General features: G+C 38.0%; 1 protein-coding gene across 4 annotated transcripts in view; it reads right to left on the reverse strand.

Annotated features, from left to right (window-relative positions):
* AGL (amylo-alpha-1,6-glucosidase and 4-alpha-glucanotransferase) overlaps positions 1-14,196 on the reverse strand; it is a 97,455-nt gene that overhangs the window by 65,840 nt on the left and 17,419 nt on the right. For 2 of the 4 annotated variants that reach the window (XM_070367618.1, XM_070367619.1), the window contains exon 2: positions 10,915-11,064. In XM_070367618.1, the coding sequence (XP_070223719.1) occupies positions 10,915-10,996 (82 nt within the window). In that variant the 5' untranslated portion in view covers positions 10,997-11,064. Of the gene's footprint in view, positions 1-10,914; positions 11,065-11,143; positions 11,378-11,595; positions 11,910-14,196 lie in introns of those variants that run through there. The other 2 variants (XM_070367617.1, XM_070367616.1) reach the window with 2 other exon arrangements.

Genomic DNA, 14,196 nt, shown 5'->3' on the forward strand with positions numbered 1-14,196 from the left:
TCCCTGCTCTTCATGGTTTAGTTACTTAAGCCTTTCTTGGAATTCTGAAAGCCAAAATATTCTCACTTTCGCCTTAGTTTGACTATCTCTATTAAAATATATCTGAGATGTCTGTACTGTATTACAAGTCTTTTGCCATAAGAAGAGAAATACTAACACATTATAGTCATAACTAGTGTAAAAGAAAAATGTTTATTGGCTCAAGGCAAACTTTGATTATAATTATTAGAATGTGAACATTCTGACTATAGTACAGTCTATTAGAACATCAGGCACATAAATTTTAAACATGTGTGTAATATTTAAAAATTGAGGGCAGGAGGAGAAGCAGGTGGTAGAAGATGAAATGGCTGGATGGCATCGCTGACTCAATGGACATGATTTTGAGCAAACTCTGGGAGATACTGAAGGACATGGAAGCCTGGTGTGCTGCAGTCCATGGGGCCACAAAGAGTTGGACATGACTATGCGACTGAAAAACAACAATTAATTAATAATGGGTAATAATAACTGATGAAGGTAGGAAAATTTAGTTTTCTGGTTACAATCTTCAAGTTTAAGAAACTATACCTAAGGGACAAAAATCAGAGCAGAGTCGGGAGGAAAGGAGTGATGGTAAGGAGCTGGTAGCAACCTTAAATAGGATGATTATTGAAAAGTTGAAGGGCTTGGGAGAAGTGAGCAGGTTAGCCTCATGTTTAATCGTGACCATGGCGGGAAAGTGCTGACCAAGCAAAGGAAACAGAAAACACAAAGGACCCAGGCCCGAGCACGCCTGGTGGTTCCAGAAACAGCAAGAAGCTCTATATGGTTAGACTGAAGCAAGCTGGGGGAGGAATAGTATGGTAAGACGAAAGAATGGTAACAAGGGAGTTAGATCATGCAGAGACTTGAAGGCCACGGTAAGTATTTTGGCTTCTTCTCTGACTCAAATGAGTCAGTGAACAGCTTAGAGCAGAGTGACAGGACCTAACTTGTGTATTAAAAATACCATTCTGAAGATATCTGCTTCTGGCCATAATGGAGTAATTGGTACTAGACTTGCCCTCTGCTGATAAACTAAATATGAAACAGCTGTTCTCAAAAATAGGTAGAGAAGAACTGTGATGCTCGAGATTTTCTATAAACTTTTTAGCTTTCAGACTAGAGGACCTTTCTGGGCTGTGACACAGGGAGTAGAAACAGTAATCTCACTGAGCTGAGGAGACAGAGATTAGTGCTTTGGAAGGGGGAAGAGAATACAATTTTCAGGGCAGAGTATGACAAGAAGGGAGTTAAACAAAGAAAGAGCTCCAGAAATTTACCTAGAGTCATGTTGAATCTGCCTGAAAACTAAACTGTACACAAATGGGGTTTGACTGCATGAGGTGAGGTTGGGAAAAGAACTAGTGGAAGCTGTAAACTGAACAATTCCTAGTGCTCACCAGGTCTGGGATACATTACAATTTTTAAGCAGCCAGAATTAAGGAAACCTTGTTGAACAGCTGTTTTATTCAAGTCATGTCTTAAGTAACAGGGTTAAAGTGGTCCTAGAGTACAAACTAATATAAACCTATCCTATTAAAGCTTAAAAACAAGCCTCAAAAGGATTAAGTTGATCCACAAATAATGTAAATGACTTCTAAAATAAAACTCATCACTCCTTTAAAGCAAGAAAATAATTCAGAGATAAAAACAGAACACTTACAATGTCCAGCATCCAATAAAAACCTGCTAAACAGAAACAGGAGGTAAGGGAGTTGATCTCACAGATATCTGGAATAGGGCATTCCACATGGAGGAAACAGAGTTCTAAATGGCTTGCAACTTCTGCTTCTGGCAAAGACGGAATAACACGGATTGGATTTACCATCTTCCCCAAAACTTAAAGAAACCAACAGTTTAAAAAAAAAATCAGACAAAACATATGAACTGATAATTTTTCAAGTCCCTGACATCATGCAACAAAAGTCAGTGACCCCTGAGAGATGGACAGTAAACAAGATAAGCCTTATAACTGCCCTATCTTGAAAGAGTTTACAGGTTGGGGCACAGGGAGAAGGAACCCAGGCAGACCTAACTGACTTCCTATGTTGAAGAGATGGAACTAAGAACTTATAGAAATCAAGGTAGCTAGAGTTTTCAGATGAGAGTAGTGGGTGAGGAGGAGAAAGCTGCACAGAGAGAGAATTTCAGAGATCTGGAAAAGGTATTCCTTGAGTATTCAGAACAGTACTAACCAGTGTATGTCTGGGAGGAAAAATACCTGAGACCAGGAACAGAATGTGTTCTCACCAGCTAGACTGAGAAAATTCACAAGGCACTGGGTAGAAAGTTCAGAAGGATCTTGCTTCAGGAGTGGGGAATAATGAGCCCGAGATAGGGCACAGGTCTAGACTGGCTTAACAAAGCATAGACGTAAAACTCAAAAAGACATTAATATTTCCAAGTAACTTAACTTCACTCCAGAACAATGACCAAGAATATTTATATGAATCCCAAAATACCTATCATCACTCAACAAGGTAAAATTAATAATGTCTGGCATCCAAACAAAGATTATGAGACATACAAAGAAGGAGGAAAACACAATCCATGAATGACACAGATGTTGAACTAGTAGACAAGCAAGGACTCCAGTTATCAAAACTGTATTCCATATGTTCAAAAAGTTGGGTCCATACATGGAAAATATTAAGAAAAAATAAAAAAGATCCAAATTAAGCTTTTAGAGATTAAAACTACAACACCTGAGAATGAAAAATACAGGCAACAAAATTAAGACATGGTGAGACATGGCAGACAAAAAAGATTAGTGAATTTTAAGACACAGGAATAGAAACTATGTCATTGGTGGGACTGATGTTGAAGCTGAAACTCCAATACTTGGCCACCTGATGTGAAGAGCTGACTCATTTGAGAAGACCCTGATGCTGGGAAAGATTGTGGACAGGAGGAGAAGGGGACAACAGAGGATGAGATGGTTGGATGGCATCACCGACTCAAGGACATGGGTTTGGGTGAACTCCGGGAGTTGGTGATGGACAGGGAGGCCTGGTGTGCTGTTGTTCATTGGGTCGCAAAGAGTCGGACATGACTGAGTGACTGAACTGAACTGAAAAAGAAACAAAGAGAGAAAAAAAGAATCTAAAAAATTGAAAAAGCATCAGACAATTCAAGTGATTTAACATAAATGTAATTAGAGTACTCACAGGAGAGAAGAAAAGAGACAAATTATTTGAAGAAATAACAGGTAAAAATTCCCCAATTTGATGAAAAAAACAAACTTACAGATCTAAGAATTTAATATTCTTAATGCAAGAAATATGAAGAAAATTACACCAAAGAGCATCATTATCAAATTGCTCAAAACTAGGGACAATGAGAATATTTTATAAGCAGCCAGAGAAAAGAAAGACAGAGTATGTACAGAGGAACAAGGAAAAGAATGACAGCAGATTTCTCATGGGCAACAGTGCAAGAAAGAAGACAGTGGAGCAACATCTTTAAAAGTTTTGAAAAATTATAACAGTTGGCCTAGAATTGAAAATATATTTCACAAACAACAGTGATAAGAGCCAGGTTTTTCACTGTCAGAGAAAGGTGTTATAAATAAGCAAGGGAGACAGATACAATGAACCCTGCTATGGTGATATATGCCATGGTGATATGATATGATATGGTGATATGATATGATATGCCAGGCTGGATGAAGCACAACCCAGTAGAAATATCAATAATCTCAGGTACGCAGATGACACCACACTTATGGCAGAAAGCAAAGAAGAATTAAAGAAAGAGCCTCTTGATGAAAGTGAAAGAGGAGAGTGAAAAAGTTGGCTTAAAACTCAACATTCAGAAAACTAAGATCATGGCATCTGATCCCATCACTTCATAGCAAACAGATGGGGAAACAGTGGAAACAGTGACAGACTTTATTTTGCGGGGGCTCCAAAATCACTGCAGATGGTGATTGCAGCCATGAAATTAAGACACTTGCTCCTTGGAAGAAAAGTTATGACCAACCTAGACTGCATGTTAAAAAGCAGAGACATTCCTTTGCAACAAAGGTCCATCTAGTCAAAGCTCTGGTTTTTCCAGTAGTCATGTATGGATGTGAGAGTTGGACTATAATGAAAACTGAGTGCCAAAGAATTGATGATTTTGAGTTATGGTGTTGGAAAAGACTCTTGAGAGTCCCTTGAACCACAAGGAGATCCAACCAATCCATTCTATAGGAAATCAGTCCTGAACATTCATTGGAAAGACTGATGCTGAAGCTGAAACTCCAGTACTTTGGCCCCCTGATGTGAAGAACTGACTCACCAGAAAAGATCCTAATGCTGGGAAAGATTGAAGGTGGGAGGAAAGGGGGACGACAGAGGATGAGACGGTTGGATGGTATCACCAACTCAATGGACATGCGTCTGAAGAAGCTCTGGGAGTTGGTGATGGACAGGGAAGCCTGGCATGCTGCAGTCCATGGGGTCGCAAAGAGTCAGACAGGACTGAGCGACTGAACTGAACTGAACTGCCAGTGATATGAATCAGAAATATGAGTTAAGAACTGGTATTTATTTATATATATGAAGAATGTCAGTTTGGTTCAAGGCAAATCCTGAAGTAGAGAACATGTAGATATATTTTAGTCAGTCTAAAATCATTCTTTGGAAGAAATAAGTCTCTCACAGTGCTGTTTGACAGGTGGTAAATTCTACACCACAATATTAAACACTGGGTAAGCTGGGAAAGATTGAGGGCAGGAGGAGAAGGGGACGACAGAGGATGAGACAGTTGGATGGCATCACTGACTCAATGCACATGGATTTGGGTGGACTCCAGGAGTTGGTGATGGACAGGGAGGCCTGGTGTGCTGCAGTTCATGGGGTTGCAAAGAGTCAGACACGACTGAGCGACTGAACTGAAGACATTCTTTGTGAAGAAAAGAAACCAGTGGAAGATGTAAGAGAAAGCTGGACTCTTCCAGTTTATTCTAACCCAATTAAATACTTCTATATTTGCAGAGAGAAACATGAATGTTCTGTTTTAAATCCTGCAATATGAATAATAAGAAGGAAAAGATGTTCTAGGAATTCCTAGAAAAAATTATAATTTATAATTAAGTGATAAGTACTGCTAACTATATTCCTGAATTGGACCAAAATACGGATATAAATTTACTCATAGTAAATGGATTTGGCAAGCAAGAAACAAATTATTCAAAAGGAGTTATCAAGTAACTTGGCCAAAATTAAGGGACTCACTTTTACTTCTCACACTACACAGTGAAACTAATAAATTTTTCCAAGTAGCTACATGCACAAATTTTTCTATAAAGCAATTTGGCACAAATCTAAGAATATTAATAAAGTTTTATATTATTGGCTAATAGTTTCATAAAGACATTTATGTTCTAGGCAATTAATCACTGATGTAAACATAGATCATACATAAAGATGTTCAGCACAGTTTCATTTATTTTAATTAAACTCACAACAAATTAAATATATAATGATTAAATAAATCATGGTACAAATGGTATTCTGTAAGCAGGAATATTATAAAGCCACTATAAATCATATTATCAAGGGATATTTAATAATATGTTACTTTCAATATTTTGTTACATTTTATGTGTCTATAGAGATCTTCTGAAATTCTTTCTGGGAAAAAGTATGATGACATATGGCAGTAAGCAGGGAGAGGGAATTTACATACCATGATACTACAAGCAGGTATTAAAAGTGTCTAGACAGTATAAAGCGACTGAACTGAACTGAATTGAAGACAGTATAAACCCAATTTTGTTTTGAAACAAAAAGCATAGAAAAAAGACTTTTATACCTTTTTATAATTTTGTAATTGGGAAATATCATTTTTCTATTAGAACTATTATTATGAAGAGACAGACTGAGAAGTAAATTGCCCAAAGGATTAAAATATAAAGTTTTAATACTTAAGTGATTTTGAGAACTAAATTTCCAAGAATGATTAAGTTTATTACAGAAGTAATGGTGTCATTCTGAAGTACAAATATCAGAGATCAGCTGTCTGGGCACAGTTAAACAACCTGTCCCCTGTTCAGCTTATACAAATATTGTTTTTATAATTACACAAGGATTCAGAGAACTTGTGGTACAAAGGCTAAAACTCATCCAAAACCACTAAAACAGTATTTGGATCAGTGGTCTACATTCAGAAGAAAATGACAAGTATTCTCCAATAATGAATATTTACTTATATAATATACATTAAGATAATTTAATAGATTATATAATTTATAAAACACAAAATAAGGACAAGATGTAAATAAAATAACAATATTTTAAATAATTAATTTTATTTATTGGTGGAACAAATCTTTTAACTCTCACTAAAAATTAGTAATGTCTCTCATAAAAGGATTGTGATAAAATACATTTCATTAATTTAAAAAGTCTTGGTTTAATATTTTGTGATAAAGTAATTTAAAGTCCTGTTTATTTAGTTTATTTAGTGGTCTCAGATCTGAAAAAAAAAATGTAACACAAAGATACCCAAATCCTAATGGATAAAGTTCTTGGTAGCTATGGTTACTAATCCATGATCTTAATTTTTCAAATCCACTCATTAATTATGCAAGTATTTTTGTTGAAACGTGCTTGTAAATATATATATATATATTTCCCTGACATATATCAATTGTTTTTACAAGCTAAAGAGATGTTCCATTTTATATATTAAAGAGGTGATCTGAAAACCAACTAAGATTCTTTATTGGGTAGGTTTCAAACAGATCAGAAAACTTTGTTATCAGTTTTTAAAGTAAGTAGATATTCATTTATAAGGGTGAAATCATATGATGGAATTGTTACTAAAAATACATATTTAAAATGCTCTCCCTGTAGCAAGGGTTGGTAAACTATATCCCCTATCTTTAAATAAAGTTTTATTAGAACACACCATTCATTTATGTATTATCTATGGCTGCTTTCACAGTACAATGGTTGAGCTGAGCTGCTGCAATTGAAAGCATGTGGCCTGCAAAGCTGAAAATATTTGCCACTTGAACCTTTATAGGAAAGAAATGTGCTTATCTCTACAGCATCAATTTCCAGCAAAAGCAGTTTACTTTCTCATTCACGTTTACCTTAGAGTTAGATTGTGTTTAATTTTTCTGAGACTATTTTCTAAGTACACTATAGAAAGTTACATGTCATTTCTGAAAAGGACAAAAACAGCAAATTTCAAACACTCTCTAACTCATCTTTAAGTTTGACAACCTCTTGAGGTAAGATAGAAATTTATGGTTACACTGCTTATCCTTACAAAGTGTGGTAAAGATTCTACTATTTAATATAACTGGCATATCTACCTAACATGGCTTAGATAAAAGTATAATTCATGGCAACATAATGTAAACAAACCAGTGACACCCTGACTGTCAACCTCTTGTAGACCTATAACCTCCACTTTTTCCTCAGAATATATCTTTTTTATTTATAACTCAACTGACATATGAACCAAGAGCATCTATATCAATTCATATATTAGCAAAATTTAATTATTTTTATATTAAAAAACTTGTTTTGGTTGTGCCACACAGCTTATGGAATGTTAGTTCCCTGACCAGGGATCAAACCTGGGTCCCTGACAGTGATAACACAGAGACCTAACCACTGGACCACCAGGGAATTTCTCTTAACTCATTTTAACTAATCAAAATAGGTAGATGCATAGAGAGACAAAAGGAAAGAGAGAAGAGAAAGAAAATTAAATCCTATTCTTTCTATATCCTGATAGGCAATGCATACCTGAAAGGGTATATATAGCCACTCTATAACCTCTAATCCATATTCTTGAAACTAAAATTTTTATATACAGTAAATGAAACATCAGAATACCTAGAGTATGTCAGTTTCCATAATTAATAGCTCAGTTTGCTAAAATTAGCTTAGCACAGCAGTACATGATGTGGCTATCTTATTCCTCACACACTAGGAATACTTTACTCAGACCAGCCATTTCCCTCTTGCAGACAAGGAAACTAGCAAGGTGAGAAATTACACTATTACTGTAAACTAAGTTTTTCTACCTCATTCCCTCCACTCAATTTATAGAAACTTGACTCCTAATTATGGAACCTTTATAAATGTTTTCTTTCAAAACACGTAAAAACTGAAATTTGACCAACCTACATAAAAAATGGAAGAATCCCAGGTTTGAGAAACAATGACTTTTACTCATTATTCTATCACTAAAGGAGATAGGAAAGACAGGGAAAGGCTAATTACCTGGTCTTGTACTTGTTAAATTAGAAGAGTCTATGGAGATGTTAGCCTTGGAAAATGAGAAGGAATCATTTCTTAGGGAAAAGTGAAAAGGAAAGACAAATGAAGAAGGGCTTGGTGAAAGAACCAAAATTTGCCAGAGCTTTTCTTTACACCTAATTGGTCACCAAGTCCTATGAATTTTAAAATGTCTTATACTCTGTCCCCTCTTTTTTAAAACCCTAATGTAGTTAAACCAGACATGTTTGTAAAATAGTTTTCTTCATGATTTCTTGCCTCCAATGTCCCTTCTCTTCATCTTTCACAGTACAATTATTTTCTAAAATAATACAGTGAATCATTACTGCACAAAAAGTTCAACATGCTCCCATTTATATCGTTTGGATGAATTTACTGGCTTTAATCAGAGTTACAGGGTCAACCATATTATTCAGAGCTCTTTCTTCAAACAGCTAGGCTAGCTTTAACTGGCACTTTAATAGTGATCACCCAGCAAGGATTTATTAGCTGTTGTACATTGCACTACATTTGTAATACTGTTTCTATCTTTACAGATCTTAAACTATAGTTGGATACTAAGATTTTAGACACTGCTATACCGTTAAGCACTTGACTGTCCTGTGCCCACTGTGTAATCAGAAATCAAGGAAAGGAGACACCAACAAATGAAGAAAAAGCTTCATGGAGGAAGTGGAATTTTAGCTGAACGTTGAGAGGGAGGCAACACATAAAATGATAGGAAAGGAATTTAACAGACACAGAGGAATCTGACAGGAGTGGAGGGGTAAGAACAGGCATAAGAAAAGCCACTCGGAAGGGAATTAACAAGGGAAGTGTAAAGATGTAGAACACTAATAATGACGAACAATGAGATAAAATCTTGGCTTGGCAAGGTGAATCCCATTATGGAATCCTGGAAGCCAGGCAGAGCTATTTAAACGACATTATAAACATCAATTAATAAAAAGAGAAGAGATGGCATAAGAAGATTATTTCAGCATCCATATTCAGGCATATGGAAGAGACAGGTAGGCAAGAGGAGACATTTGGAAAGAAATTACAGGGTTTAAAGAGAAGCTGTAGTTAAAGAAAAGAAATTTCAAAGAGCACAAAGTTTCTAGCCTTGTAAACTATGAAAATGGAGACATCACTAAAGTAAACAGGAAAGCTGAGAAGCAAAAACATGTGAGAATTGTGAGGAGATGGTTTTGGACATGTTAGATTTAAGCAAAACCAACTGGAGCTATCCTCAGGCTCTTCCATATCATGATACTGGGATGAAGGCAAGAATCCAGGGTAAGAATTGACAGATACGGTGATCTAGCCTTTGTATCTATTTGGGGCTTTAAAACAGTTTATTATTAATTTTAAGCCTCAAAACTCAGCAATGTAGAAAAGGGGAAATTAATATCTTCACATCACAAATAATGTTTAGAATTAATGTGACTTGCCCAAAGTCAAACATGTGACTTTGCTAGCAGCAGAGTCAGGAAAATTCTAGCTCTCTACTCTTGCCATTACGATCACTTGCTTCTAAGAAGCAAGCAAAGTTTAAGGACTTTCTTCCAAAAGGAGTCATCAGTATGGAGGCAACAGCTGAGGCCATGAGAACGTATACTTCTTTGAGGGCAGAAGTGAAAAAAGAAAGGATTCCTTGAAGATACACATAATCAAAATGTGGAAGAAGAGAGCTCAGCAAAGACACCACCAAGTTGACAGGAGTATTCAAGAGGATGGGGAAAAAAAAAAATCAAAACCAGAAAACTGCAGAGTCAGGAAAGCCAAAAATGGATTTAGTACTTAGTGATCTTAAGTTCAGCACTGGAGTTGGAAGAAGATGAAGATTTGCCATGGAGGAAACATATGTGACGGCCGAAATTTTTAAAAAAAATTAGCTCTTGAGAAATTCAGAGGAAAATTTTCTTCAAAATGTTTACTATTATCAACATCCATTTGGTAGGATGAGAGAAGGGATAGCATTTTACTTCTCATACATTAAACTTCTACTTCACAAGTTATATTAACATAAATGAGTGTGAAATGTTTTTTTTCAATGTTGTAAAATATAAGTCTAAGAAAATAATGCATCTATTTGATTAGTCTGATAGAAATATAATTTGATCTTTTAAATCAAGGCTAGAATATATTTCAACACAACCTAATCAATTATTTCGCTTTTAATTCGGCAAAAAAATTTTCAAGTTTTACCTTCTCCACAGTTGGGAGGCTTTTAAACTATTATTAAACATAAATAATAGTTTACTTTTTGCTGTGATCTATTTTACTAATGCAAATGTCCAGTAAAGGAAAAGAGTGGGAGCTATAAAACAGCAAAACTACAGACATACCCAAAGTAAAGTTACTTATGAAACAATTTGCCAAGTTTTAATAGTAAATGCTAACAGAAATAATACTGTCAATCTTCTGATTATAAATGTGACGTCTGTCTTAAGTGGAAGTTAGCAAGCTAAGTAAAGTGAATTTTTTATCCTCATTCTAACATGACAAAACTTTTTCACTTTCATTAGTGATATTTTTTAAAACACAGAAATGTCTTCACACAAAGAAAAGTCCTTGGAAATTATATCTAAAAGTTAAAAAAAGTTAATGATAATGAATTAAAAATGTAAAAGACACAGAGCTAATCAAATGACTTGCTACTGACCTTGTTCAAGTCTGAAGAGGGTCCTTTCCAGCTTTTCCATTTCGTTCAGTAGTAAAATCCTAATCTGTTTACTGTGTCCCATTTTGGCTTCTAGAGGATTTGAAATCTTTCAGAAGAATTAACAGAACTCCGAAATCGAATGAGTTGCCCCTATGAGACGAAAATGGAATTAAGTTAAAGAAAATAACTATTATCTTAAATTCTCTAGGGCTGACAGCCACACACTTACATGTTCAAAACGTGTTTTTAACCCTATCAGAGAATGAATCTTATAAATAAGAACAGAAGAAGCAAATTGAAAAGTTGTTTCCTCCCTTCGAGCACAGGACCAAGGTAAAAATTACAATATAAAAAAATGAAGTATTTTCATAGAAAAGCAATACGTTTTGGAAAACCTTGAGGTTGGGTGGGGGGTAAAATTCCCAGCCCCAAGCCAAACGACTCTGAAGGCGTCATATGGCACTTCTGCTTACAAGAGATTAGCCTGCTCAAAGATAACAGGTGGGAGATCTCCCCATTCCCAAATTCGGGTCGGAAGCCACCAATGGGGAGAGGAGAACAGAACAGAGGCAAACAGTTGTTGCCCCTGGAATAGCTACCGTGAACATAGAATGTACAGACAGAGCTATAGATAGAAAGAACGCATTTCCCCGGGAGGCCGGCGGCATTCCTAGCACTTACACCGAGCAAGTTATACGTGCGGCTTCTGGGACACTGCAGGACCCGCGACTCCAATGTTAAGAGTCGGGGGAGGAGACTAGAAGGAAAGCTAGAGGGGAAAGGCAGGCTGCCCAGGCGCAGAAGGAAGCTGCACACAAGGAGGGCCGGGCGCCGTGAAGGGCAAAGGGAGGGGCGGCGGCAGCCGGGGCAGGGCCGACGCCGCCGTGTGAGTGGCAGAGAGCTTCTCCGTGACTCCGCCTCGCGCCGGTCCCCTGGGAGACCCTCGATTCCCACGGGGGCCTCAAGAGCACACAGCCGGGTGGGAGCTGACAGGTCCCCTCGCCCACTTCCGGGAGGCTCGGCACCAGGTCTCCGGGACCGCTAGTCTCGCGAGAGTCCAGTCGTTGGGGGCCCGGGCCTGGGAGACTGCTGTGAGCAGTTTTTCTCTCGCCCCGAGGGAGGTGCGACGGCGGGACGTGCCTCTTTTATAGCCTGGGAGGTAGTGGTTGAGCATTAAAATGCTGCGGTAGAGAGCTAGGTAGAGCTGCACTAGAGGATTATTTTGTGAACCCCCTAAATGGCGGGAGGCAAGCCACCTGGCTTCTTTTGCGTTTTCTACCACGTTATGTTTTGTGTCTTCGTTTTGACCCTTTTCGGAGAAGGCAATGGCATCCCACTCCAGTACTCTTGCCTGGAAAATCCCATGGACGGAGGAGCCTGTTAGACTGCAGTCCATGGGGTCGCTAGGAGTCGGACACGACTGTATAACTTTCAAGTAGACAACCTGAGCGACATCACTTTCACTTTTCACTTTCATGCATTGGAGAAGGAAATGGCAAGCCACTCCAGTGTTCTTGCCTGGAGAATCCCAGGGACGGGGAGCCTGGTGGGCTGCCGTCTCTGGGGTCACACAGAGTCGGACACGACTGAAGCGGCTTAGCAACTTAGCAGTTTGACCCTTTTACGTGGCCTCAGTTTACTTGGCTTAAATTCTCTGTCTTGATTTCCTCATCTTTAAAATGAGGGGCCTGGCTACAGTCTCGGACATTCCATCCTTCACGTGTCCACATCTTCCTGACGGCAGACATGGCAGGACCAGGCAGGTAAAGTGTGGCCAGTCTGCAAACAATCAACAGGGCAAATACACTTGAGTTTACAACGTCTGGTTGTACCTAATATACACTGTATAGACTGGAAGATCGTCGAAGATTAGGAATCTATATTGGCTGCAGCTGCATGTGTATCAGGTCAGCCATTCAGGAGATGGTACAGATGCCTAAGGAGATACTCATGGCTGAGGGACAAGGAAAGCCCACCTTCCAGGGAAAATGGAGAAAAGGTTTGAAGTATGGAGAAGAATCTTGATTTCTTTATTGTGGAATTACTCTAGGTCCAGGAAGAATAATGGGTTAAAAACTAAAGATACCGAAATGTTCACTTGTTTCAGGAGTTTCCTGAGAATGCCTAGTTACAAATGGTCCAAAACTGAGTTTGGAAACGCACAACTCATTTATTCATTCAACAGGTAGTTTTTTGAGCACCTACCATTAGCCAGGCTCAAAGGTGCTGGGAATGCAGCAATGAAACAAAGTCACTGCCCTCAGGGCACTCCTACATGTGATTGGTGGGAGACTGATAAACAAATAAATTATGTAAGATAATTAATTAAAGGTTGTAAGACATAAAGCTAAGAAAGGGAAAATGGAAGAATCAGGACAGGGTGGTTTGCAATTTTAAGTACAATTATCAGTAAAGGACTTGCTGGTAAGTTGACATTTGATTTCCAAAACAGAGAAAGAAGATAGAGGATATCCAGGGTAAGAGGGTTATATACAGAGGTACCAAAAGTGCAGGAGCCTGGAGGTAGCAGCATACTTGGTAAATTCAAGGAGGCAACTGTAGCTGAGTCAAGAAGGAAGTGGTAAGGAATTAGGACAGATAGACGGGGTGGGGTGGGTGGTCAGAACTAAAAGGCTTTGTAGGCTGTTGTAAGGACTTAGGCTTTTGCTCTGGCAAAAAGAGCCACTGGAGGATTTTGAACAGAGGAGTGACATCAACTGACCTTTTAAAAGGATCACCTGTCAACTTTATAAGTGTTAGTCGAACAATCGTGTCCAACTCTTTGCAACCCTGTGGACTGTAGCCCACCAGGCTCCTCTGTCTATGAAATTTTCCAGGCAAGAATTCTGCAGTGGGTTGTCATTCCCTTTTCCAGGGCATCTTCGCAACCTAGGGATTGAACCCAGGTCTCCTTCATTGCAGGCAGATTCTTCACTGAGTGTATAAACTGTAAGATGTGGTGAAGAAGGAAGCAAGGAGATCTGTTAAGAATCTATTTCAATTATCCAAGCAAGAGATAGTGGTGTGTGTGTGTGTGTGTGTGTGTGTGTGTGTGTAGTAGTGAAGGTGGTGAGAAGTTCTTGAGCTATAAATCTTTTAATGGTCAAGCTTACCATTTGCTGGTGGAGAGAAAAGGAGTAAGGGATGATTCATAAGTTTTTAGCTTGAGCAACCAGAACATTACTGCCCAATAGAAATATAATGTGCCACACAGGTAATAAACATTCTCCTTCTAGCCACATCAAAAAAAGTAAAAAGAAACAGCTGAAATCAATTTTAATA

Source organism: Bos mutus, chromosome 3, assembly GCF_027580195.1.
Source record: "Bos mutus isolate GX-2022 chromosome 3, NWIPB_WYAK_1.1, whole genome shotgun sequence".
Taxonomy (NCBI): Eukaryota; Metazoa; Chordata; class Mammalia; order Artiodactyla; family Bovidae; genus Bos; species Bos mutus.